The sequence below is a fragment of the Callorhinus ursinus genome, unplaced genomic scaffold, assembly GCF_003265705.2.
Source record: "Callorhinus ursinus isolate GAN/ISIS: 27379988/994484 unplaced genomic scaffold, GSC_fseal_2.0 scaffold21, whole genome shotgun sequence".
Taxonomy (NCBI): Eukaryota; Metazoa; Chordata; class Mammalia; order Carnivora; family Otariidae; genus Callorhinus; species Callorhinus ursinus.
The window spans coordinates 6,990,286-7,013,116 of record NW_027397083.1 but is presented as its reverse complement, the minus strand read 5'-3'; the positions used below and the strand labels follow the sequence as shown (position 1 = coordinate 7,013,116).

General features: G+C 45.0%; 1 protein-coding gene across 3 annotated transcripts in view; it reads left to right on the top strand.

The window, feature by feature from the left end:
- Positions 1-2,728: 2,728 nt before the first annotated feature.
- Positions 2,729-22,831, top strand: part of EXT2 (exostosin glycosyltransferase 2) — a 132,812-nt gene continuing 112,709 nt past the window's right edge. The window contains exons 1-5 of one of the 3 annotated variants that reach the window (XM_025878386.2): positions 2,729-2,862; positions 11,506-11,623; positions 13,103-13,668; positions 14,632-14,721; positions 19,836-19,952. In XM_025878386.2, coding sequence (XP_025734171.1) covers positions 11,606-11,623; positions 13,103-13,668; positions 14,632-14,721; positions 19,836-19,952 — 791 coding nt within the window. In that variant the 5' untranslated portion in view covers positions 2,729-2,862; positions 11,506-11,605. Of the gene's footprint in view, positions 2,863-11,505; positions 11,670-13,102; positions 13,669-14,631; positions 14,722-19,835; positions 19,953-22,831 lie in introns of all 3 variants that reach the window. The other 2 variants (XM_073904715.1, XM_025878388.2) reach the window with 2 other exon arrangements.

The window sequence follows — 22,831 nt, the reverse complement described above, 5'->3', positions numbered from 1 at the left end:
TCTGGACCATGCTGGTAGGTATAAATTCAAATCCCACATGGTTGGGAAGCCTGATGTTAAAGATTCTCAGCAGAGACTCTTCTGTTCTCCATTCTCTGGACAAGACAGTTTTTTGGTTTGTTGTTACTGATGTTGATTCGGTTCCCCAGCCTTCCACCTTAGTATCCTGCATTTCTGTGAGCCTCTTGGGATCCACTCCCCCACCTCGCACACCCTGTTGTCTCTTCAACACTCAGTTTTCTCCCTGTAGCTTCATTTCTGGCCCCTGTATCTTTTCTTTACTATTTTTGTGAGCTCAGCTACCCATCAGACAGAGTGTTCATTATATTTGATCTGGGCTTGATAGGTGTTTTCTAGTTTTCCAGGCTGCCCACCAGTGTCGTTTAAGCTGAGCCAGCATAAAATACCATACGACGATTCTTTCACAGAGTCTTTTTCCTTGGAGATTATACCTTTCTCCATTCTTGCAAACCACCATCATTTAAAGGAAGTAGTAAATCTGGGATGCCACTGCACGCTAGCAATTCCTCCTGCCGGTAACCTCGCTTTCCCTTGATGATGCCACTTTCCTGGAAAGCCAGGCCTTGTCTAAATTCTACTTTTGCTTTTCCTGACCCCCTGGGTAGGCAGGGATCTGCGCGGTCTCTGGTTTTTTCTGTACCTTCAGCGTGAGTAATGAAACATCTTTCTACAGCCTCACCTCTTTTAACCACTGACCACTGAACTTTTCTACCTTCTCAGGGACTGTGGGTCCTGGCTTCTAGTTTTCTATCCCAGTCTGCTCCGCGGTCATCCTCAGCTGCTTTAGCATCTCTACAGCCTCTACAATCTTGGCTCTGTGCTTACTTACCTCCAATCACTTGCATGGTTTCTACCCCTGGAAATATAGCCACATCATTCTAGTGAGACTGGATGAAAAAAAAAAAAACATTTGGTCTTTCTGATGGCCTCTGCTTCTTTACCTCCCCTGCTTCTCATTTGGGCCTTTGCTCATGACTTTTTCTCTCCCTGGAATGCCCTATTCACTTCTCTACCTGCCAAAATCCTAACTATCCTCCAGGACCAGCAAAGATATTAACTATTGTGTGAAGTCTTCCCACATCTTTGCAACTGGATGTGACTGCTTTCTCTTTTGAACCCCGTAGCACTTTGTTTATATTCTCCCAGGCTACTTTTCACCCTCTGCTTTGCCTAATCTTACTCGTGCTTTTGTCTTCTTTCTAGGGAGCTCCTCCCAGTGTCTGGGCACCCTTCATTCATATTCATAGAGCACTTAACTGTGTGCCAGGCACTATACATGTCTAGGGTTATAAAAAGTAAATAAGATAGGTTCCTCCGAGGCGGTGCCTAACACAGGTCTTTAACAGAGAAAGTCCTCATTTAATGAACAAATGAATGATTAATGAAAAGACATATAATTTATATATACACACAACATATATGTAATTCAGAGAAAGACAAGAAAACAAAATACTTTCCATCTATCCTGTTATCAAATGGGGTGAATGTATGGTAAATTTCCTGTCATCTTGGGGGCATGTGGATTTGCAGGGCAGGGTAATGCTCTCTTGGATGTGGAGAAGCAAAATGTAGGTTTCCCATCTCCAGAATACTCTCATCCCAGTATCCCTGGATCAGTAGCAAGCAGGCATTAACTCACAAGAATATTCCTGGAATCACTTGCTGCTGGAAGCCCCAGTCTCCAGACTCAAGAATCTACTCCCTGATTATTTAAGCTGTAAGTAACAACTTCCACTAGATGGCGCTAGATGGGCCCAGAACGGATTTGAGTTACCTGCAAACTGCACAGGCTCTGTGGGGTCATCTCATTAACCTCCCAGTTACAGCACTCTGCATTTTGATAGATTTTTTAGGCTCCATTTATGCCTTATGACAGGGGTTTTGCTGTGCATATGTAAGCCTAGATCATGTAAATAATACGGAAAGGAACAAAACAAAATCTCTTTCCCCCATTTCTATCTCCACCATTATTCCTCCAAAACTGTTCATTGCTTCTTGGATTCCCTCCAGAAAAAAATACTATACATACGCTTGAAATATAAACATCTGTATGTCTATTTTCTGTCTCCTAATTTTGCATATACATAATTTTATGGAAAAGGGACCATATTTACTCAGTTTTAGAGCATGCTTCCATATTAACATACCTTCGAGGTATTTCTGTACCGACATATATATGCATTCTCACATGATTCCATTTTAGTCATAATTTATTTTGATTACTATAAGTTTTCCCATAGTTCATTTTGCTTGTTTCCATTTTTTAGCTATTATTTGGAAAAACGCTGTCATGAGAATTTTTGGTAAACGCTGTTGAGAATATCCGTCGGGTGAACTCCATACAGAGGGATTGGTGGAAAGGTTGCGGGCATTTTACATTTGATGGATATAGCCCAATTGCCCTCCGGAATACTGCACGCTCACCACTCCTCATTGTAATAAGACGTTTCTATTTGTGTCGGTTTTACAAGTGAAGCATGGTACCTCGCTGCCTGGGCCTGCAGTTTCTTTAATTATGAACGAGGCTGCAGGTCTCTGCGGGACAAAGTTTTAGGGTGGAGCCTGAGCTTCGCGCTCCTGCCTGGGAGAAACCCTACGCGGTGCCCTGGCTCCTCCTGTCCAGCAGGGGGCGCGGGCCCGGCCGCTCCCGCATGCGCAGTGAGCTCGGTGTCAGACGTCGCCAACCCCGGTCGCTGGCGCCGCTCTCCCTGCTCGCTCGCGCAGACCCGGCGCTGGCGGCCGGCGACTCGGCGCGATTCCTCCCGGGCTGCCGTGGCCCGCGCCCTGCGGCATGCCCCGGTGACCAAGCGCGGGGCCGAGCGGGAGGCAACCGTGGCCGAGGTAAGCGCGGCGCGGAAGGGCCTCCGGGACCGCGGCGGGGTCGGGCCCGGCCTCCGGGAAGAGCGGGCCGCGCGGAGGCCTGAGGGCGGCGAGGAGCGACCCCACCCCCGCCGGGGCCGCTCGCGGCGTTTCGCGCTGTGGGAGCGCTTGGGTCTCCGCACCGCCTGGTCCCTGGTCCCCTGGCCCGCCCCGCGCTTTGCTGCCCACCTGTCTCCCTTGCCCACGCCCACCCCCGCCCGCCCCTTTCCTCTCTCCCGGGACCCCGCAGCTGCCTTTCCCGCAGGGCTCACCCCGCGCCGGGACCTCTGCCTTCCCGCTGCCACCTCCTTCCCGCGAGCTGCGGGGATCGGGTTCTCCCCACGGCGATTTCTGGCGCGCTGGGCTCTCCCGTGGCCTGTGGTAGCCCGTGCAGCGCAGGATGCCAGGGCAGGGCTTGGGGCACTGTGCCCCCAGCGCGGAGAAAAGACTGGGTGGGGAAGGTGGTCCGGGGTGCCCAGGCTCTGGGCATCAAAGCTCAGAGGCATTTAGAGGTTTACTGCTGGCGGTGGGAACCAGGTCAATTTTGAGACTCAAATGATTGCTTGGTGTAACTTATTGGGAACTGCTAAGCTGGAAGGGTCCTTGACTTCCTGGTCTGAAGATGCCTTTAAATAGAAGTATGTCAATTTTAATTCTTCGAAGTAAGCTGAGTGTTCTAAGGATTTGCACTGGACTTGGGTTTGTAAATTTCAGGGCTCAAAGGCTATTCGTGGTAATATATGACTCAGTTTCCAGCATTTCTCACTTCCGCTGACTTAAGCTTCTTGGTTACATGTGCTGGTATGAATAGATAAATTTGGATCTGTCAAGTTATGCTGCCTTTGCTAGTTGAGGAGTGAAAAAGGTAGATCTACTCTAGGCTTTCACAGGTAATTAGGGGAGGCATGGAGGTTAGTAGCTGGGGCTCCAGAGTCAGACTGTCATCCTCCAAATCCTAGCCTTGGCATTTTCTAGTTTTGTGACATTGTGTAAGTTACTTAGGCTTCCCCTTGCACTTTCCTTGTCTGTAAAATGAGGATAATAGTAGCTTGTCACATGGCACTGTTAGAAAGATTAAGTTAACACAAAGTGCTTAAAACAGGTGCATGTAGTGAGTGAGTCCTCAGTATAGTTATTAGTTATACACATTATATTAATTATAGTATAATTCCCACAATCAAGGAAACACTTTTTTTTCCCCCATTGGAAACCATTTTTAGGGATGGTTAGTCATCATATAACTTTAATTATAAAGAACCCTGTCTGGGAAGGCAATGAATCACAGATCTTCCTTCTTTTGCTAATATTTGGTTCCTTGTTTTCAGGGCACAGTGGCGTTAAGTTCCAGTATTGCAGTGGCCCTGGGAGTTCAGCTGTGAGGGCTTTTCTAAAAAGGTGAAGACAAGAGATTGTGACTCAGAGCATCAGACTAAATGGATTGGATATAGCCTGAAGCACCAAGGATAGATTTTTCAGGCACATTTTCAGGATAAATAATTCCAGGAACAGAAAATGCATCTCATCCTGACAGTAGAGAGGAGTTAAAAGATTTTTCCAGTGACTCAGTGCTTGACAGTTAGCCAGATGATTCCAGTGTTTTGCAGGGACAGGTTTGATGTCTTTCAGGGAGGTTAAGTTTGTAGGGCTTTGCTGTGAAATTCTTGTTTCATATGGGTTATGGTATCATGTGGAACATTAATTAGCAGAAGACTCCTTTTAGTTCTCTTCTGAGAGGCTCAGTGTCAGGGGCATTGAACATGGTGGTGGTAGCAAGTGTCCTCTTAGGATGGGAAGATTATGACTTGTTTTCTTGGATGATGGTTTTGGGGACATACATCTTTCTGTGCTTCAGTGTGTGGAAATTGACTACAAGAAAACGACAACCAGTAGAAGAGACAGACTTGCAAATACTTAATATAATGTGGCAAATGTTGGGATGAGGTAGTGAAAGGTACATGGATGCTCACCAAGAAGGTTCTCTATCTCTAAAGCACCATTTAGTAAGGGACTTTTTTCCTCTCATCTTTCATCCTTTGCTTTCCTTTTTCATTTAAGGCTTTTCCCCTCCTTTTTTTTTTTTTTTTTTTTTTGTTTAACGATTTACTTATTTGAGAGAGAGAGGGAGAGAGAGTGTGAGCACGCAAGCAGTGGGGAGGGGCAGAGGGAGAGGGAGAGAGAATCCCAAGCAGACTCCTTGTTGAGTGCAGAACCCTATAACCCTGGGATCATGACCTGAGCTGAAACCAAGAGTTGGACGTTCAACCAGCTGAGCCACCGAGGTGTCTCTGCCCTCATTTTTAGTTTTACTTCACCTCAAATACCGCATCTCTCAGCTGTTTGGCAAAGGCTTGTGGGAGCTTGCTTCGGCTGTGTAGGCATATCTCAAAAATGTGAGTTTACAGGGGGGGTGGGCTTCAGTGGATGAATGCCATCATTTCCTCTCCTTCAAAGGGACAGTTCTGAGGTGTGTTCTACGTAGTTCTGCAGAGGACCGAGCCCCATCCCTCAGCTCAGTATGGTAATCCTCATGGCTTTCCATTCTTCCCTGACTCCTCTCCTTCGTCCGTCGCTCTGGCTCTCTGGACTCATCTTCTGCAAGCTCCCTGCTTTCCAGTTGTTTTTTCTTAGTTTGGTAGAACATAAGCTAAGACAGCTGGTACTAGAAGCGGCTCTAGAAAGCTGACCCTGAGAATCGTATTGTGAAACTGGACTCCCTCACCCTCAGATGGCATCAAGGACCCCTCTGCAGCTGTTGATAACCCGTGGTACTCTAGCAGCACAGTTGTACGACTCTCGCCAACGGTGGGCAGGATGTGACTCAGGTAGAAGGGAAAGCATTGGCTAGTACGGTAGCTCTAGCACGTGGGCAGGATATGGACAATGGGAATGGTAAGGCTAATGGAGCTGGCTGTCTCTTGTCATCTTTCTTCGAGCCTTGAGGTAAGGTCAGGCTCAGATCAGCCAGGTATCAACCCCAGGATACACTGTGAGCGACAGAAGGCTCTGTGGCAGCATCTCCCACAGTCAGAAGCCAGACTGTTGAAAATCAGGCCCAGAATTTAATCATAATTATGGCAGAACTGCAGAGGAGGCTGAAGGTGCAGCCTTGGCAGGTGGCCTCTGCTAAAGTCATGGGTGAGGCCTGAGATGCAGCTATTTGGTGGAAGCATGGAGAACTCTGAACTCCCAGAGTTCCTTAGATCCTCGGGGCTAGTGGAAGTATCCACCGCTACTTGTCTGGACACTCTGCAAAGACCTTGGTGAAGGCTCTTGCCTTGCAGGATGGTACTTATCCTCTCAAAATCTGCCTCCTCCTCCCCTCGGACCTCAGCATTGCCTAAGCGGGGAAGTACAGTCCCTGCTACTGGACAAATAGCTTTTGTATTGGAGTTGTAGGACCTGGCTCCTGGGAACCAACAGGAGCTGAGGGCACACGTGTGTGAGTGAATCTTGAAGGTGTCAGCTGAAGAGTGGGGTAGCGGTGGACCATAAAGCTGCTTGGGAAAGGCTGTGTCTCTTTAGGAGCATTCTCTCAGGATTAGGGGTTTAATGATCTTGCAAGAACAACTGGAGTGACTGGGCAGATTCCTTGAAACTTGGACATGACCATGATCTGCACCACTGGTTCTCAGGTAGGGGTGATTTTGGCTCCCCTGGGGGTATTTGGCAATGTCTGGATATATTTTTGGTTCTCAAAACTGGGGGTTGTTTCTGGCTCCCCACAGAAAAGGATGATCTGGCCTGAGATACCAGTAGGGCCAGCAGTTTCTGGCCTGTAGGAAATGAGGTGGAGATGCCAGAGTTGTCTGGGGAGAGTGTTGAGGAAGGGATCAGAGGTATTGGGAGGTGGAGATTTGAAATAGATTTATTATTTGAGGCCAGAGATGTACACCTGCCCATGTTCCCGGGAGGGCTCACTCCTGTAATTCTGGCAACATGGAATGCCCACTGGAGGCCAGCATCTTTGAGAAGCTCAGTGTGGACTGTCTCCTGTAGGCCAGAATTGGCTTTAGATGTGATCGTGGAACTGGGTTCCCAAGTATCTGTGAGGGTGATAGGATTCTGAAATAGCGGAGGCTGGGTGGCATTGACCTTCAGTGGCATGATAGACACAATTCCCACAATGGCCAATAAAGCCCAACTTGCTGCTGATGTGTCTTGATCCATGGTGATGCTAACAGAGTGTAGTATCCTAAGGACAGTATAGATGGGCCGCTAACTAAGGTATTGCTTGACTTGTATAACCAGAAAAAAAAACAACAACAAAAAAAACAAAAGCGGGCAAGTAGAAGGCTGATGTCAGCTGTTGCAGTGGAAAAATCACTGTTCAACCCCAGTTTTCAGACAGGAGCTCAGACCCATATCCCATGGATTGAGAGGGAGGCTGGGTCTCTGTAAAGAGGGCTTTGAAACGTCCCTGCAAGTATAGACAGACGTTCACCCAGTCCTTCCTCAAGGAAGTGCAGCTTTTTATCAGACTAACGGTACACTGAGGAAAGGATAAGATCCAGACCTTTTGAAGGTTGTTGAGTACAGAGTATGAGCTGATAATAGTACCGGACAACCTTAAGCAATAGTGGGTGGGAGTTGGGAGATCCATGCCTTGGCTTCCTATCCTTCTGAGGGACAAGTACAGTTTTTGTGGTTTTTCAAGAGTTCTAGCACTCCCAAGAGCCCCTGTTGCCCACCTTACTGGCTGTCCCTGGTTCCGTGTCTCTCTCTCCTTGCTGTTTACTCTGGCCTTCTGAGATCACCTCCCAAGTAAGGAAACTCCCTGTACTTCCATCCTTGTCTCTGGTTCTTTTTGCAGAGGCCAGGGGGACCAAACTATGACAAGTAGGAAGCGCAATGTGATGCTTAGGACTCTAACATAGGGGCATTAGCCCCTCTTCTTTCCAGCCCTCCTGCTAACCACTTGGGACTCAAGCCTGTTCATGTACTCCTCCCAGCGGAGTTCAGTGGCTCCAGGCCCTGCCCACACCGGGTGGTGTTTGACTCGTCCGTTTTCTTGTGTTGGTGGCTGGATGGGGTCTCATTGTGGTTATACGTTCCCTGACCATTGAAGAAACTGAAGGTGGTTTTCAGGTGTTGCTGTGCCGATTTTGTGTCCTCTCCTGTGTAATTCCTGCTTAAGTCTTCTGTCTGGTTTTCTCCTTTTTGTTTTCTTGTTCTTTCTTTGTTTTTATTGTTTTGTAGGCATTCTTTATTCGGGTTGCTAGTCCTTATCAGATTGCAGGTCTCTACTAGTTTATTGATTGTCTTTTTACTTCTATATGGTGTCTTTTGATGAACAAAAATTCTTAATTGTAACACAGGTTTTGTCATTTTATCTTTTTATGGTTTGCACTTCTTGTATTTTGTTTTAGAAATCATTCTCTGCCCAGAAGTCATAGAGATTTCTGTTCTAAGTATTTTATAGTTTTGCCTGTTACAGGTAGTTTTTCATAGACCTTGGATAGACTTTTCTCCCCTCTGGCTGTTTTTAACATTTTTTTCTTTAGCTTTCTTTTTAGTTGTTTTACTTTGACATATCCAGGTGGCTTTTTTTTTTTTTTTTTTTTGGTTTTTTTTTTTTTTTGTTTTGAGCATTTTTTTTTTTTTTGAAGATCTTATTTATTTATTTGAGAGAGAGAGAGAGCATGAGAAGGGGGAGGGTCAGAGGGAGAAGCAAACCCTCCGCTGAGCAGGGAGCCTGATGTGGTACTTGATCCTGGGACTCCAGTATCATGACCTGAGCCGAAGGCAGTCGCTTAATCAACTGAGCCACCCAGGTGCCCCAAATTTGAGCATCTTGAATCTGTGAGTTGATATCTTTCATTGCATTAGGAAAAACTTATCAGGAGACAGCTGGATTCTCATATCTACTTCTGCAGTCTTTACAATAACATGTGTCACATGGCCTCGAAAATGAAAGTGAAAAAATCCTGCCAGTATTGTTCAGAGCCTTTGAAAGGGTCATGGGGACTCCTGGCGTCGGATGTACTTTGAGAACCACCAGTGTGGTGTTAAGGTTATACTAGTCTCCTAATAGAGGCTGGGGAGTGTTTCACCCTTTCTTTCTGGACTTGGAAATAATTTGTGTAAAATTGGAATTATTTCTTGAATGTGTAGTAGAACTTCTGGGCCTGAAATTTTATTTATAGGAAGATTTTTAAAGTTTTTATTTATTTATTTATTTATTTATTAAGATTTTATTTATTCATTTGACAGAGAGAGACACAGTGAGAGAGAGAACACAAGCAGAGGGAGTGGGAGAGGGAGAAGCAGGCCCCCCGTCGAGCAGGGAGCCTGACGCGGGGCTCCATCCCAGGACCCTGGGATCATGACACGAGCCGAAGGCAGACGCTCAACGGCCTGAGCCACCCACGTGCCCCTAAAGTTTTGTTTTTAAAGAATTTTTCTAGTTCATCTAAGTTTTCAAATATATTGGTGGAAGTTCATTGATACCATCTTTTAAATACAGGCAGCATTTAAAGTTTTCATTCTAGATATTTATTTGTGCCTTTTTTCCTTTATCTTGATTAATTCTACCAGAATTATATCAAATGTCAGTTTTATTCACCTTTTTAAAAAAGCAACTTTTAGGGGTGCCTGGGTGGTGTAGTTGATTAAGTGTCCAACTTTTGGTTTTGGCTCAGGTCAAGATCTCGGGGTTGTGAGATCAAGCCACACTTTGGGCTCCATGTTCAACACTCAGTCTGCCTGTGACTCTCTCCCTCTGCCCCTCCCCACTGCTCATGTGCACTCTCTCTTTCGTGCACTCTCTCTAAAATGAATCTTAAAAAAAAAAACTTTAAAAAGCGACTTTTAGCTTTGTTGATCCTTCCTATTTTTTTAAATTAATTAATTACTGTTTTTGTTTATTACTTATTTCCTTCTATTTGGGTTTATTTTGTTGTGATAGTGCCTTTTTCATAGTAACTCATGAACATTTGTAAGCTCACGTGGATTCTATTTTTGTTCCATTAATCCCAGTTTTATTATATATGAAATCAGTTTTTCTCCAAACTGTGCATGACCCATTATTAGGTGATATAATTCATCTAGTAGGTAAGGCCAGCATTTTTAAAAAACAGTAGAATAACAGAATAGAAAAATACCATGTTTGTTTCATGTTCTATGGCTAGTATTGTATACTAAGGTTAAATATTAAATATTGTTTTGTGAAGCTTTTATTTCTTTTTTTAAATTAAAAATTGTTTTAAAAGATGTATTTATTTATTTGAGAGAGAGAGAGAGAGAGAGCGCGCGCGCACGCATGAGCAGGGGGAGGGGCAGAGGGAGAGAGAGTCCTGAAACGGATTCCCCGCTGAGCAGGGAGCCCAACATGGGCTCCATGGACCCTGAGATCATGACCTAGGCTGAAATCAAGAGTCAGCTGCTCAACCAACTGAGCCACCCAGGGGCCCCTGTGAAGCTTTTATTTAAAATACACACACACGTGTATCTGTATTGGGTCACAATATAAAATGTATTTCTTATTGTAGGTTTTAGTTAAAAAAAAAGGTGTGAAAACCACTTGTTAAAAGGTAGTTTGTCTAATTTCAGTCAAGATTTCAAACCTGATGACACAAAAAAACACTGAGGAGCCTGCTAAAATGCCAGATTCGGTTTTAGATGGGCTAGTACAGACCTCCGGCACCTGGGCCCAAGACTCTGGTTTAACAAGCTGCCCCTGTGATGCTCACCCTTTGGGTGTTTGAGAACCACCAATCCAGGGGATAAATGTACCTGGAGAGCCTGCTGGGGAGTTCTGACTTGCCGCCTCGTTTCTTGCACAGTGCGTGGTCAGTGCTCACTCATCACAGGGTTGCCTGAATAAGTGAATGAAAACAGATTTTAGGATAACCAAGAGCCAATTTGTCCAGATGAAGCATCTGTTTATGTTAGGCAGGGGGTTTTTTTTTTTTTTTTTTTAAGATTTTTATTTATTTAGAGACTGGGGGGGAGGGGCAGAGAGAGACTCTCAAGCAGACTCCCTGCAGAACGTGGAGCCCGTGGGGCTCAACCCCACCACCCTGAGATTATGACCTGAGCCAAAACCAACAGCAGTTGCCTGCATTTGTGCTCAGGCTTCCTATCTTCTAGCTCCCACAGAGACACAGACGGTGCCAAGAAAGCTACGTGGGGGCGGGGGGGGGGGGGCACTGGAGGTAGTAGGGAGTAGGGGCAAGCTGGTGGTTAGAATGACGGAAACAGTGAAATGGCTCTCATGCCCATATTTCTGTCCTGGAATCAATGAGCATATGTGAATGGTTGATGCATGTTCCCCAAAGATGATAATTTTTAAGCTTAAAAATATATGTACCTTCATGCAATCATCTGTGACCAGCAGATTTCTTACATTCCAGTTGATGGTCACAGGAGATACCAGTTGAAATCTTTTGTGACTGTTTACATTTTGCCCCCAAAGCTGGTGCGATTGCAACATTCAAGGCTTGGCAGCACCCCACCGGCTGGGCCGGAAGCTGTTTTGCCATGTGGGCAGTGATGCGGGAGAGCGCCATTTAGCCAAAGTAAAAATGGTTGCTAACCTTGAAGATGGTCTATGAACTTTTCAGTTATTTCCCTTTTTATTAATAGCTTTTCTGAAATACCAGTGAGTAGAATGAGACCATTTTGTAGGTTGGGACTTTGACACGTGGCTTGCCCGAAGCAGCTTACCGCAGTGACACCTGGTGCAGCCCCACGGCTCTGCCCTCCCCACACAGTATCCAGGCATCCGATGGGGCAGGCTCGTTTGGTAAGGATCTTAAGTTGTGATCTACAAGGAAAGTCTGTATTTTCAGGTGAGGACTAAGAATTTCTTTGTATCAGAGATGCTTACTGGCTGTTTCATTCAGGTATTGCTGTATAACAAACCAACCCAAAATTTAGTGACCCAAGCAACAGTAACTACCATGTATTTGCTCAGGATTCTGCAGTCTGTGCAGAGCTTGCTGGGGGTGGTTCCTGTCTGTTTTATTCAGTTTGCAGTGGGGTCTCCCTGGGTTTACCTTCAGCTGGGAGCCTAGCTTCCTGATGGCATGGCAGCTGGGTTCCCAGAGGACAAAACAGCAGCTACAGGTCTCTTAAGGCCTGAGATCAAAAGCCCGAGAATGTCACTTCTGCCACATCCTCCTGGTCAGAGCAAGTCACAAGGCTAGCCCAGATTCAGGGGGGAAGAGAAATAGATTCTACCTTTTGATTAGAAAAGTGGCATGCACATTCAAAGATGTGAAGAATTGTTGGCATCAGTCTTTGGAAACTGACCCACCACATTGACCCTTCTTTCCCTCCCTCCCTATCTCCCTATGCTTTTCTTCTTTCCTTCCATCTAAATGTGTCAATTTGTCACCTTACGAAACATCACTATATTTTATTTAAAGATTAAAGAGTAATCTAGCCTAATAGTCCTTGGCACCTTATTGATAGTTTCCTAGTGATATTTTTACATTTTGCATTTTGTCATAGCTTCGTCTTACCTCCCTCAGTAGAATATAAGTTCCCATAAGGTGGAGTCTTTGCTTTCTTCCTCGTTTCTTGCACAGTGCGTGGTCAGGGCTCGCTCATCACAGGGTCGCCTGAGTAAGTGAATGAAAACAGATTTTAGGATAATCAAGAGCCAGTTTGTCCAATGAAGCATCAGTTTATGGTTTTTTTTTTTTAAAGTGTTTTGTTTTTTTTTTAAAGATTTTTATTTATTTAGAGACTGGGGGGGGGCAGAGAGAGACTCTCAAGCAGACTCCCTGCAGAACGTGGAGCCCGTGGGGCTCGATCCCACTACCCCGAGATTATGACCTGAGCCGAAACCGACAGTCGGAAGCTCAACCGACTGAGCCACCCAGGTGTCCCATATGTTAGCCAAGTGTTTAAAAACAAAATAAAACAACTATCTTTATTCTAATTTTGACTTGCTTCCTTGGTCAGCGCCCCTCTTCCTAGGCCCCACGCATTTATGACTTATGCTTTCATTGAATATGTATTTATAGGATATAGTTAAATTTATCAGCATTTGTATTTAGTGTGTACAATATTAAATACTAAATATGGCATATAGCACACATTTAATACACAAATATATATTCAAATATATTTACAAGAAGGGTCAAAAATCCCTTTTCATTATTTCCTCAGACCGCTTCAGGGAAAGAAATAGGTATGCTGAATGTCAAACAGTCCTTTCGGGGCTCACTTGCTACCCTGCCTGCTTCATTTTTCTTGTGTCTCCCCCTGGAACTAGGAGTGGGAGGAAGAGGCTGTCTGTGTCATTATGTGTGCGTCGGTCAAGTACAATATCCGGGGTCCTGCCCTCATCCCAAGAATGAAGACCAAGCACCGAATCTACTACGTCACCCTCTTCTCCATTGTCCTGCTGGGCCTCATTGCCACCGGCATGTTTCAGTTCTGGCCCCATTCCATTGAGTCCTCCAGTGACTGGAACGTAGAGAAGCGCAGTGTCCGCGACGTGCCCGTGGTCAGGCTGCCGGCCAATAGTCCCAGCCCCGAGCGCGGCGATCTCAGCTGCAGAATGCACACGTGTTTTGATGTCTACCGCTGTGGCTTCAACCCGAAGAATAAAATCAAGGTGTATATCTACTCTCTGAAAAAGTACGTGGATGATGCTGGTGTCCCCGTCAGCAACACCATCTCCCGGGAGTATAACGAACTGCTCACGGCCATCTCAGACAGCGACTACTACACTGATGACATCAGCCGGGCCTGCCTGTTTGTCCCGTCCATCGACGTCCTTAACCAGAACACGCTCCGCACTGAGGAGACCGCACAGGCACTGGCCCAGCTCTCTAGGTGTGTAGCACGTTCACAGATGGGAGCCAGGGCCTTCGGGGAGGTGGAGGGAAGGGCGGGGAGAGGGACTGGTTCTCCTCTTGAGCTGGCCTCCAGCTGCTGTGTCTTTCCTCGTGGGAGGGCATGTGTATGAGTGACCGACTTGGAGCACGAAGCCGGTGCCAGAAGCACCTCGCCTCTGTACCGGTGAAAAGCCGTCGGCCTTCCGAGCTACTGCTGTGGGCTCCCACCTGCCTGGAGTTCAAAACCTTGGGATGGCTCATCCTCCCGTAGCTTTCCCGTTATATTGAAATCTCCCCCGCCCCTTATTACTTATGTAATAACGCATGTTCACTGTAAAAAGTCTGAAAATACAAGTATGCAAAAAGAAGCAGGTAAGATTCGTTCCATGATGCTGCCTCGATGTTACTTCCCAGTCATTTTTGTATAAAAAATATACACGTACGCATGTGTATATACATTTTTGTATGAAGTAGGCATATGCACGTGTACACGTTTCGTCAAAAATGGGATTACACATTCTATACTCTTGTGCTGCCTTTTTTCCTTAATATGTTACGAATCTGTTTCCAGATAATTTCATGTTCGTTTACTATATAATTTTAAGGGTTGTACAGCCTTCCATTTTACGCATGTTCCATGATGTACTTAACCAGCCTTCTATATTCCTTTTTTGTTTCTTTAACCAAATGGTGAACATTCAGATCGTTTTCAGGTTGTCATTATCATAGGCACACCTGTAGTGGCCAGGCTCAAAGTACACATCTACCTCTTTTTTCTTTCGAGGAGCCAGGCTAGTGTCTGATGTACTCTTGGGATTTCTAGGAATTCACTTTGCACCTCTGAGAAGTGGCCCTAGTTGGGGTTGGGGATACTTGCTGCTTATCATTCAGTAACTGATTCTTGTTTCTGTTCCTTTGTAGTTGACATGTAAATTCCCGTACATGTTTCATTTCTTAATAGGTGGGATCGAGGTACAAACCACCTGCTGTTCAACATGTTGCCTGGAGGTCCCCCAGATTATAACACGGCTCTGGATGTCCCCAGAGACAGGTAAGTGTATTTGGGGTTATCCCAGTGATGGGTTTCTGAGGGTTAAGGAAATGCAAGACCCTTTCTTTCATGTGAAGTCCTATTTCTAAGGCTAGTGGGACAGACTATGTAATCAGAATTGTTTGTTAAAATAAAACAGTCCTAGGCATTTCCCTCCTTGAGACATAGTTGTAGTGAGACTTGACCTGCTTAAATCTGTTACGGAGAACCAACTAGAACTTACGTTATAGCAAAGCGTTTTATTTTTTTTTAAAGATTTTATTTACTTGTCATAGAGAGAGAGACACAGAGAGAGCACAAGCAGGGAGAGCGGCAGGCAGAGGGAGAAGCAGGCTCCCCGCTCAGCAGGGAGCCCGATGCGGGACTCGATCCCAGGACCCTGGGATCATGACCTGAGCCAAAGGCAGACACTTAACCAACTGAGCCACCCAGGCGTCCCTAGCGTAGCATTTTAAAAAACGATCTTTTTTTCTCAGTCTGAGTTTTGCTGTCCTTAGTGCAGCACCCCCAACCCCAAGGCCCGTTTCATGCCCAGCTTGTGTTGGCTCTGTCTGAATTTGGGAGCATTTGTGAAAAGTAGAGCCGCAGCTTGCTGTGGGAAGGGGGCACGGAGGTGTGAAAGTGACACCCAGAGCCTGTAATGTCAGGGGAACGAGGGCACTCTGGTTCATTTCCTCTCCGTTGCCTCGGTCAGTGGGGTCCTTCCTTCCATCCTCCCATCCCTCCTGGCCCCCACCCACTTCTTTCCTTCCTCTCTTCCTAATGAAACCTTCCAAACAGCACGTGTGGTGTGGGGTGGTTGGGATTGCGGGATTATGATTCTGAGTCTGCTCACTCTGTTAATCAGCCCTTTTCCACATCGACTGAACTGCTTGGGCTGAAGGCTTCCCAGAAGGCTCGGGAATGGGGTGCCGCATGAGGTTCCTTTCCTAGTACTGGGTTCAAAGCTTTGAGGAGAGCAGAAAAGTGAGGCCCATGGTAGGGGTCCCGGGCAATACTCAAGGTACAGCAGTGTTGTGAGTTGACATCAGAACTCACTCATAAGTCATTTTATTACAGTTGATGTTTCACTCTTAAAATCATTGTTACTGGTTAGAGAGTATTCCGAGGCCAGTGGTGTTCTCAGCTCGCTAAAGGCTGACACCATCATTTATGAAAATCTGCGCTTGGTACTACTTTTCCCTGGAAAAGGAAGATTAAATCCAAGCCTCTTTACCTTAAGTGATTATGTAGGGTCATTGTTGTGTTTCTATCTGGAAATACAATTACCACTAGAAGAGACCTACACTCCAGGACCCCCCCCCCCCACCTTTGGTGTAGAAAGCGTTTTGGTCGATAGAGGGCAGTCAGGCTACACAAATTCTGTAGAAACCAGCTAAACACAAGGGGAGCCCTGGTTTGGCTGTCAGCCTCAGCGTTCCTGAGTGGGCTACTGTTTTATGGATTTGGTTGCTCTGGGAAAGTGAAATACTTTAGGGAATAGAGAAGGGAAGAAAAAGCTGTCAGGAATGCTGTGTCTTCACCTGCTGTTCTGGGTTTATTTTGAGAAGGGCTTATTTCTGTTTGGGACATTTCACTTTTTGCTGACATTTTGGTATATGTATTTGCATGGGAGAAGGATTTTATTTTTATCAAGTGCACATGTTAAATGGGGTTTCACTTCTCTGCGGGGAAGTGTCAAGTAGTCAGGAAGAAGTTTGAGTTCTTGCTAGTGCTTAGGTGTTAAGGATCAGGAGGGTTAAATCTTTTTCCCTGTGGATGTATTTTTGTAAGTGATTATAGGCAATCCTATAGCAAGTAATGAATCACTGTGTTCCTCCTTTATCTGTGCATGTGGGAAATTTCATTTTGAAACCTAGGTGGTCTTCTGGTTGGAAGGAAGAGTAGATTTTTTGTGAGTTTTTCTCACCATTTGTCCTTGTTCCTGGATTCAGAGGAGGCAAGAACCCTGAGGACAGAATGGTTTTAGCAAGAGCTGCATATCGGATTATTTGGAGATTAGAAAGCAGGCAGGCTAGATAAGATTGTGCCAAGGGTCTGCTGAAATCTAAGGTCAGAGGTGTGACTGCTTGAGAATGATTGTACTTGGGGAAATGTAAGGACCATGACAGAAGGAAATGTCTGCTCAGCATATATGTCTTTTGTGCTGCTTAAATCTGTTTTTATTTCTCTTCCAATTTTTAAAAATCCTACACATGCTGCGGGTATAGTTTCTTTGTACAAGATTGCAACAACGTGCAAGCATATAAAGAGTAAAATATAAACATATGCTTCAAACCCTCCTCTATTTTCATTCCCTTACTGAAAGGTAGTCATTGCCCTCAAATACTATGTATTTTTCCAGCCTTTTTTTTTTATGGATTTATACACAAACATGTATAAATATGTGCACAAACATATATATATACACATATATATATATGTACACACACACACACACACAGACCCATTTTAAGTGGGAGCAAATTATACCTCTTCAGTGCCTTACTTTACCAATCTTTGTTTTCTCTTATGTGTTCTGTAATACTGTTATTATGCTGGATTGCTATTATTGTTTCTTTGCACATCTCTCACAGGTTTCTACTTCGTGTGGGTTTTATTTAACTCGTTATAGAAAATTTCAAACCTGTATAAAAGAAGAGATTAGTATGGCGAACCCACGCCCCTCTGTCCAGCTTTGGTAATTATCAACTCAGGGCTGGTCTCCATTCATTTGTACTCCTACCCACCCCCTATCAGGTTATCTAGAAGCAAATTCCAGGTGTTATATCATTACCTCTGTAAATATTTCCATTTGAATCTCTCCATGATAAGGGCTTTTTAAAACTATAACTATAGTACTGTTTTCACACCTAAAAACTTAATAGGAATCTAATATCATCAAATATCTAGCCATTGTTGAGATTTACCTGTCTCACACATATTTTTTAAATAGTTTGTTTGATTCAGTAAACAAATGAGGATGATTAATAGAATTGGTCAGCTTTTTTTTTTTTTTTTTTGCGAAATTTGAAGCTTTATATTTGAGGGATTTGCAAGCCTGATTACATGCATGGTTCAAAAGAAAGCAAAGGATGAGCTTGCAGATGAACTGTGTTTAGGCCTCTGGACACTCAGATGGGAGGAGAACTGTGAGAACATCTGAGGACAGACCGGAGCAGGGATGGTGGAGTGTGTGAGGCCGTGCAGAGGGCTCTATGACGGAGGACGTGTCCTCGCGTCAGGAAGGCCTACAACGTGCTAAAAATGCTGCAGGACACTTCGAGTGACATAATGCTTGATGTGGCATAAGTCTCATCATCAGATTAATGCTTTTTTAGCTGCAAGTTTTCTATTCAGTCTCTTGCAGCTTTGGAACTGATCTCTGATTTGGGGATACATAATAGGAAAGCAGAATGTGCTTTTCAGAAATGCACTTTTCACTCAGTGCAAAACATATGTTCTGTAGAGCAAGGGAAGCTCCTGCTATTTTCTCCATTATCGTGGTGTGGAGTCCTTGGCAGAAGAAGATACAGGGACTTGACGTCGAAGTCTTATCAGTAGCAGGGCTGGTGTGAGGTCTGTTTGACTGCAGTCCTGGCCCTTGCAGAGGTCACAAGTAGGGATCTCTAGTGTACGATCTGTGACGTAAGACATGCTTCCGAGTGCATGCTTTCCCCCTACCAGTGCATAACCCCCACCTTACTCTCCTGGAACAGAGTAACAGTTGGGGCCCCAGGGACAGAATTACAGTACAAGTTGGTGTGATACACACCTGCTTCCTGTCTTGCCCCATGCTCGGTCCCCTCTCCTTTGGGACTGTGAGTGTAATTACCTAATCACCCACTATCCTGGCTTACCTGAATTGCCTGGTGTCTCTATATTGGATCCATGTTTGTTTCTCTGCACAGAGGTCACGGGGTCCCCTGCAGTCTGCTTGCTGTCATGGCATCGGCCCAGATTCATGGTGGATGGATTCACTGCTGAATGCTAATCAGGAAAAATAAGACCGTGTGTTGGTACTAAGGATAGTCATTAAGTTTTACAGAGTAGACAGGCAGCTGGAGAGGTTTTTAGTCTGCACATTACCTCACTAACCAATTCTTGGTCTCATAAAGCTTAAAGAAACAGATTGGGTTTTCCAGGGGTGGTTGGAAAATCTTTGAACTTCAACTGGTCATGTTCCAAGGGAATGTAGGTTGTCATCAGGGCAGGGCGAGGATTGGTAGCAATCAATATTGCAAAAAATGTGGTTTCTCAGTTCAGACGTTTTGGCTCAGACTGTGCGATGCGTGGAACTGGCAAAGCTCTGCCCCAGTAAGTGATTTTGATGGATTTGGGGCCCTGGGGATAGAATACCAGTAAAGTTGGTGCGCTCTACACCTGCTCCCTGTCTGATGGAGTGTCACTGTACTCGTTGCTGGATCCAGTTAAAACAGTATGTTCACAGTTTTCTAATTAAGGAGAAGAAAAGCTAGTGCATACAAAGTGCAAGGGAGGCACTAACGGTCCAATTATGGATTCATGCTTCCTGTACGGGGACTGAGTAACTGCAGTGGAGGCGAGAGCTGATGGAGACCGCACGATTCACACGCAGCTCTTGGACGACACGGAGAGACCTGCCCGGGGCGGGCAGTGCAGAGAGGCTGGGGCATGCGCAGCATGGGGTGAGATACTTTGCTGTCCCCACTGCTTTCTGTGCCCATTGTCGCCTGAGATTCAGGCCAGAGGGTGGGCGAGTGACTGCCTCAGGCAGGCTTCCTGTGCAGACCTGTTGTCTGTTCTTGCTGGTGTGAGTGTTGCGGAGTGGGGTAGGACTTTGGGGAGAGGTGAATGGGATCCGAATAAGGTAGCAGAGGGGCTGTTCACGGGGTGGCCTCTGGGCTGTGATGTGTTTTAAAGAAATGGAAAAGAAGGACCACTTAGGACCCCAGAAGGAGGCTGCTGACTCAGGGATCGATGTCCAGGAGGTGTGACTGTGAAACAGTGAGCACAGTGTCTTCAGAGACAAGTGACTCAGGAAACAGGCCTTTGTTGATATTATTATTGACCCAGTTACTCCTATCCCTTCCCACAGAGCTTATCAGAACGAAGACCTTTCTTTCTCATTGTTTGACAAAATCCTTTGCTTTCAGGGCTCTATTGGCTGGTGGTGGCTTTTCTACGTGGACTTACCGGCAAGGCTATGATGTCAGCATTCCTGTCTACAGTCCACTGTCAGCGGAGGTGGACCTTCCGGAGAAAGGACCAGGGTAAGGGGCATTCAGCTCAGCCAGGTGCGCTGTGAGATGCTGATGAGGTTCCGCGTGCTGGGTGTCCCAGGAACCGAAGCCTCGGTGACGGGCCAGGGGCTGGGAGTCTGCTGTCTTCCCCACCCCACCCCACCCCACCCCACCCCTGTTTATCCTTCAGTTTTCTCTGGCTCAGTAAATGTACAGTGCTGTCTACCCAGCTTTCCAGATCTGGAATCCCTGTGGTGTCCTTAACTCCTTCCTCTCCCTTACTTCCTGCACCAGAAGAGTAAGTCCTATTGATTGTCCCTCCTGAAGATTTCTTAGATCTGCGTACTTCTCCACCTCCTCTGCCCTGCCCCGCCACCCCCCACATACCAACTTACTATCATCTCTCCCTTGGATCCTGGAAACGGCCTGCTGTTGGGTTTCCTTGATCTAGTCTTGCTGTCGCACAACCTGATTGTTAATGATTTCCCATTTCCCTTCGGATAAAGCCCAGACCCCTTAAAATGTCTTTCAAGACCCTCTGGCACATGACTACTCTTTCTATCTCTAGTTTTGGCTTCCCCCCCCCCTTTTAGTTTTTAGAATGAGCATTGCTCTTTCAGTTTTTTGGGGGGGCTGCAAATACTTTCCACGGTCTAGAAGTCTTCTTCCTCATTTTCATCAGACTGATGACCTACTTGTCCTTTAGGTTTGAACTCGAGTACGTCTTACTCTAAGGGGCCCTTTCCTAGGCCCCCAGAGTGGTTCTTCTGCTTTAAGCCCCCATAGCAGCCTCCACTTCTCCTATACTGTACCAGTCACTGGGCCGTGTTGTAATGACTTGCTCACAGCCTCTCTGCTTGGGATTGTGGATTTTGCAGTGAGGCTGGTGCCAGGTCTGTTTTTCTGTTTTTTTTTTGTTGTTGTTTTTTTAAGATTTTATTTATTTATTTGAGAGAGAGAGAGACAGCACGAGCAGGAGTAGGGGCAGAGGGGGAGAAGCAGACTCCCCGCTGAGCAGGGAACTCAACACAGGACTTGATCTCAGGACCCTGGGATCACGACCTGAGCTGAAGGCAGACGCTTAACTGACTGAGCCACGCAGGTACCCCCCAGGTCTGTTTTTTAACTGCCATGTTCGTTGTGCCTGTCACATATGGGTTCATATTGTTGACATGTGAGTGAATAAATGAAAAGAGCTGACAGCTTGGATGTATGGGGCATTTTGTCTAGCCTTTTTTGATGTAGTCTGTTTAAAATTGTGCTAATTCACAGTGAGAATCTCAATAAACTTTAAACAAATATGATGATAATGGTAGTATTCTTGTGTGCTATGTGCTCACATATGAAGGTGACTGATTTGTATATTGCCACACTAGAACTATCATAGAGGGTGAGATTTAAAAATCCACACATAGCATTTGGTCTCAGAAATGAGTCTTAAGGAAATAGTTTGCAAAGCATCCCAAACTTCCCCTTGGATGCCTTTATGGATTCTTTGAGAAATAAGAGAACTTTTCCAAAGTGAAGACGTTTCTCTCCTGTGTATGTGTGTTGTACTGTGTAGCCTGGTGACCAAATTCTGGAACTTTCTTTAGATGTAGCAGATTTTGTTATTTAGATAAGGGGAGATTGAAACATTTTTCTGCCGTTAGGAAAATACAAAGAAAGACTGAATAGTTCATGAACTTATTGCCTAGATCAACTTTCTGGATTTTTCTGTTAGTGGACTCCCAGAGTTGATTTTTTCTTTTGTTGTTTTGTTATTTTTTAAATTGAGATATAATTCATTTACCATAAAATTTGCTCTTTTAAAGTATATACTCCAGTGGGTTTATTTATTTTTTATTTTTTAAAGATTTATTTATTTTAGGGAGAGAGAGAGCCATTTCTGTGTCTTTTTTGGAGAAATGTCTGTTCATGTCTTCTGCCCATTTCTTGACTGGATTTTTTGTTTTTTGGGTATTGAGTTTGATAAGTTCTTTATAGATTTTGGATACTAACCCTTTATCAGATATGTTGTTTGCAAATATCTTCTCCCATTCCATGGGTTGCCTTTTAGTTTGTTGATTGTTTCCTTCGCTGTGCAGAAGCTTTTTATCTTGATGAAGGCCCAGTAGTTCATTTTTGCTTTTGTTTCCCTTGCCTCCGATGACGTGTCCAGTAAGAAGTTGCTATGGCCAAGGTCTAAGAGTTTGCTGCCTGTGTTCTCCTCTAGGATTTTGATGGATTCCTGTCTCACATTTAGGTCTTTCATCCATTTTGAATTTATTTTTGTGTATGGTGTAAGAAAGTGGTCCAGTTTCATTCTTCTGCATGTTGCTGTCCAGTTTTCCCAACCCCATTTGTTGAAGAGATTGTCTTTTCCATTGGATATTCTTTTCTGCTTTTCAAGGATGAGTTGACCATAGAGTTGTGGGTCCATTTCTGGGTTTTCTGTTCTGTTTCACTGATCTGTGTGTCTGTTTTTTGTGCCAGTACCATACTGTCTTGGTGGCTACAGCTTTGTAATGGAGCTTGAAGTCCAGAATTGTGATGCCTCCAGTTTTGTTTTTCTTTTTCAGGTTGCTTTGGCTATTTGTCATCTACCCATTTTTTTTTTTAATATTGTGTTTTGTTTTTGTTGAGTTGTCAGAATTCTTTATATATTTTACTTACTAGACACGTATCAGATATATGACTTGCAGATATTTTCTCCCATCCTGTAGGTTGTCTTTTCACTATCTTGATGGTGTCCTTTGATGCACAAAAGTTTCTCCTTTTGATGAAGTCTGATTTATCTATTTTTCCTTTGGCTGCTTGTACTTTGGGTGTCACACATAAGAAATCCTTGACTAATCCAAGATCACAAAATTTGAACCTGTGATTTCTTAGAATTTTATAATTTTAGCTCTTACATTTTGGTTTTTGGT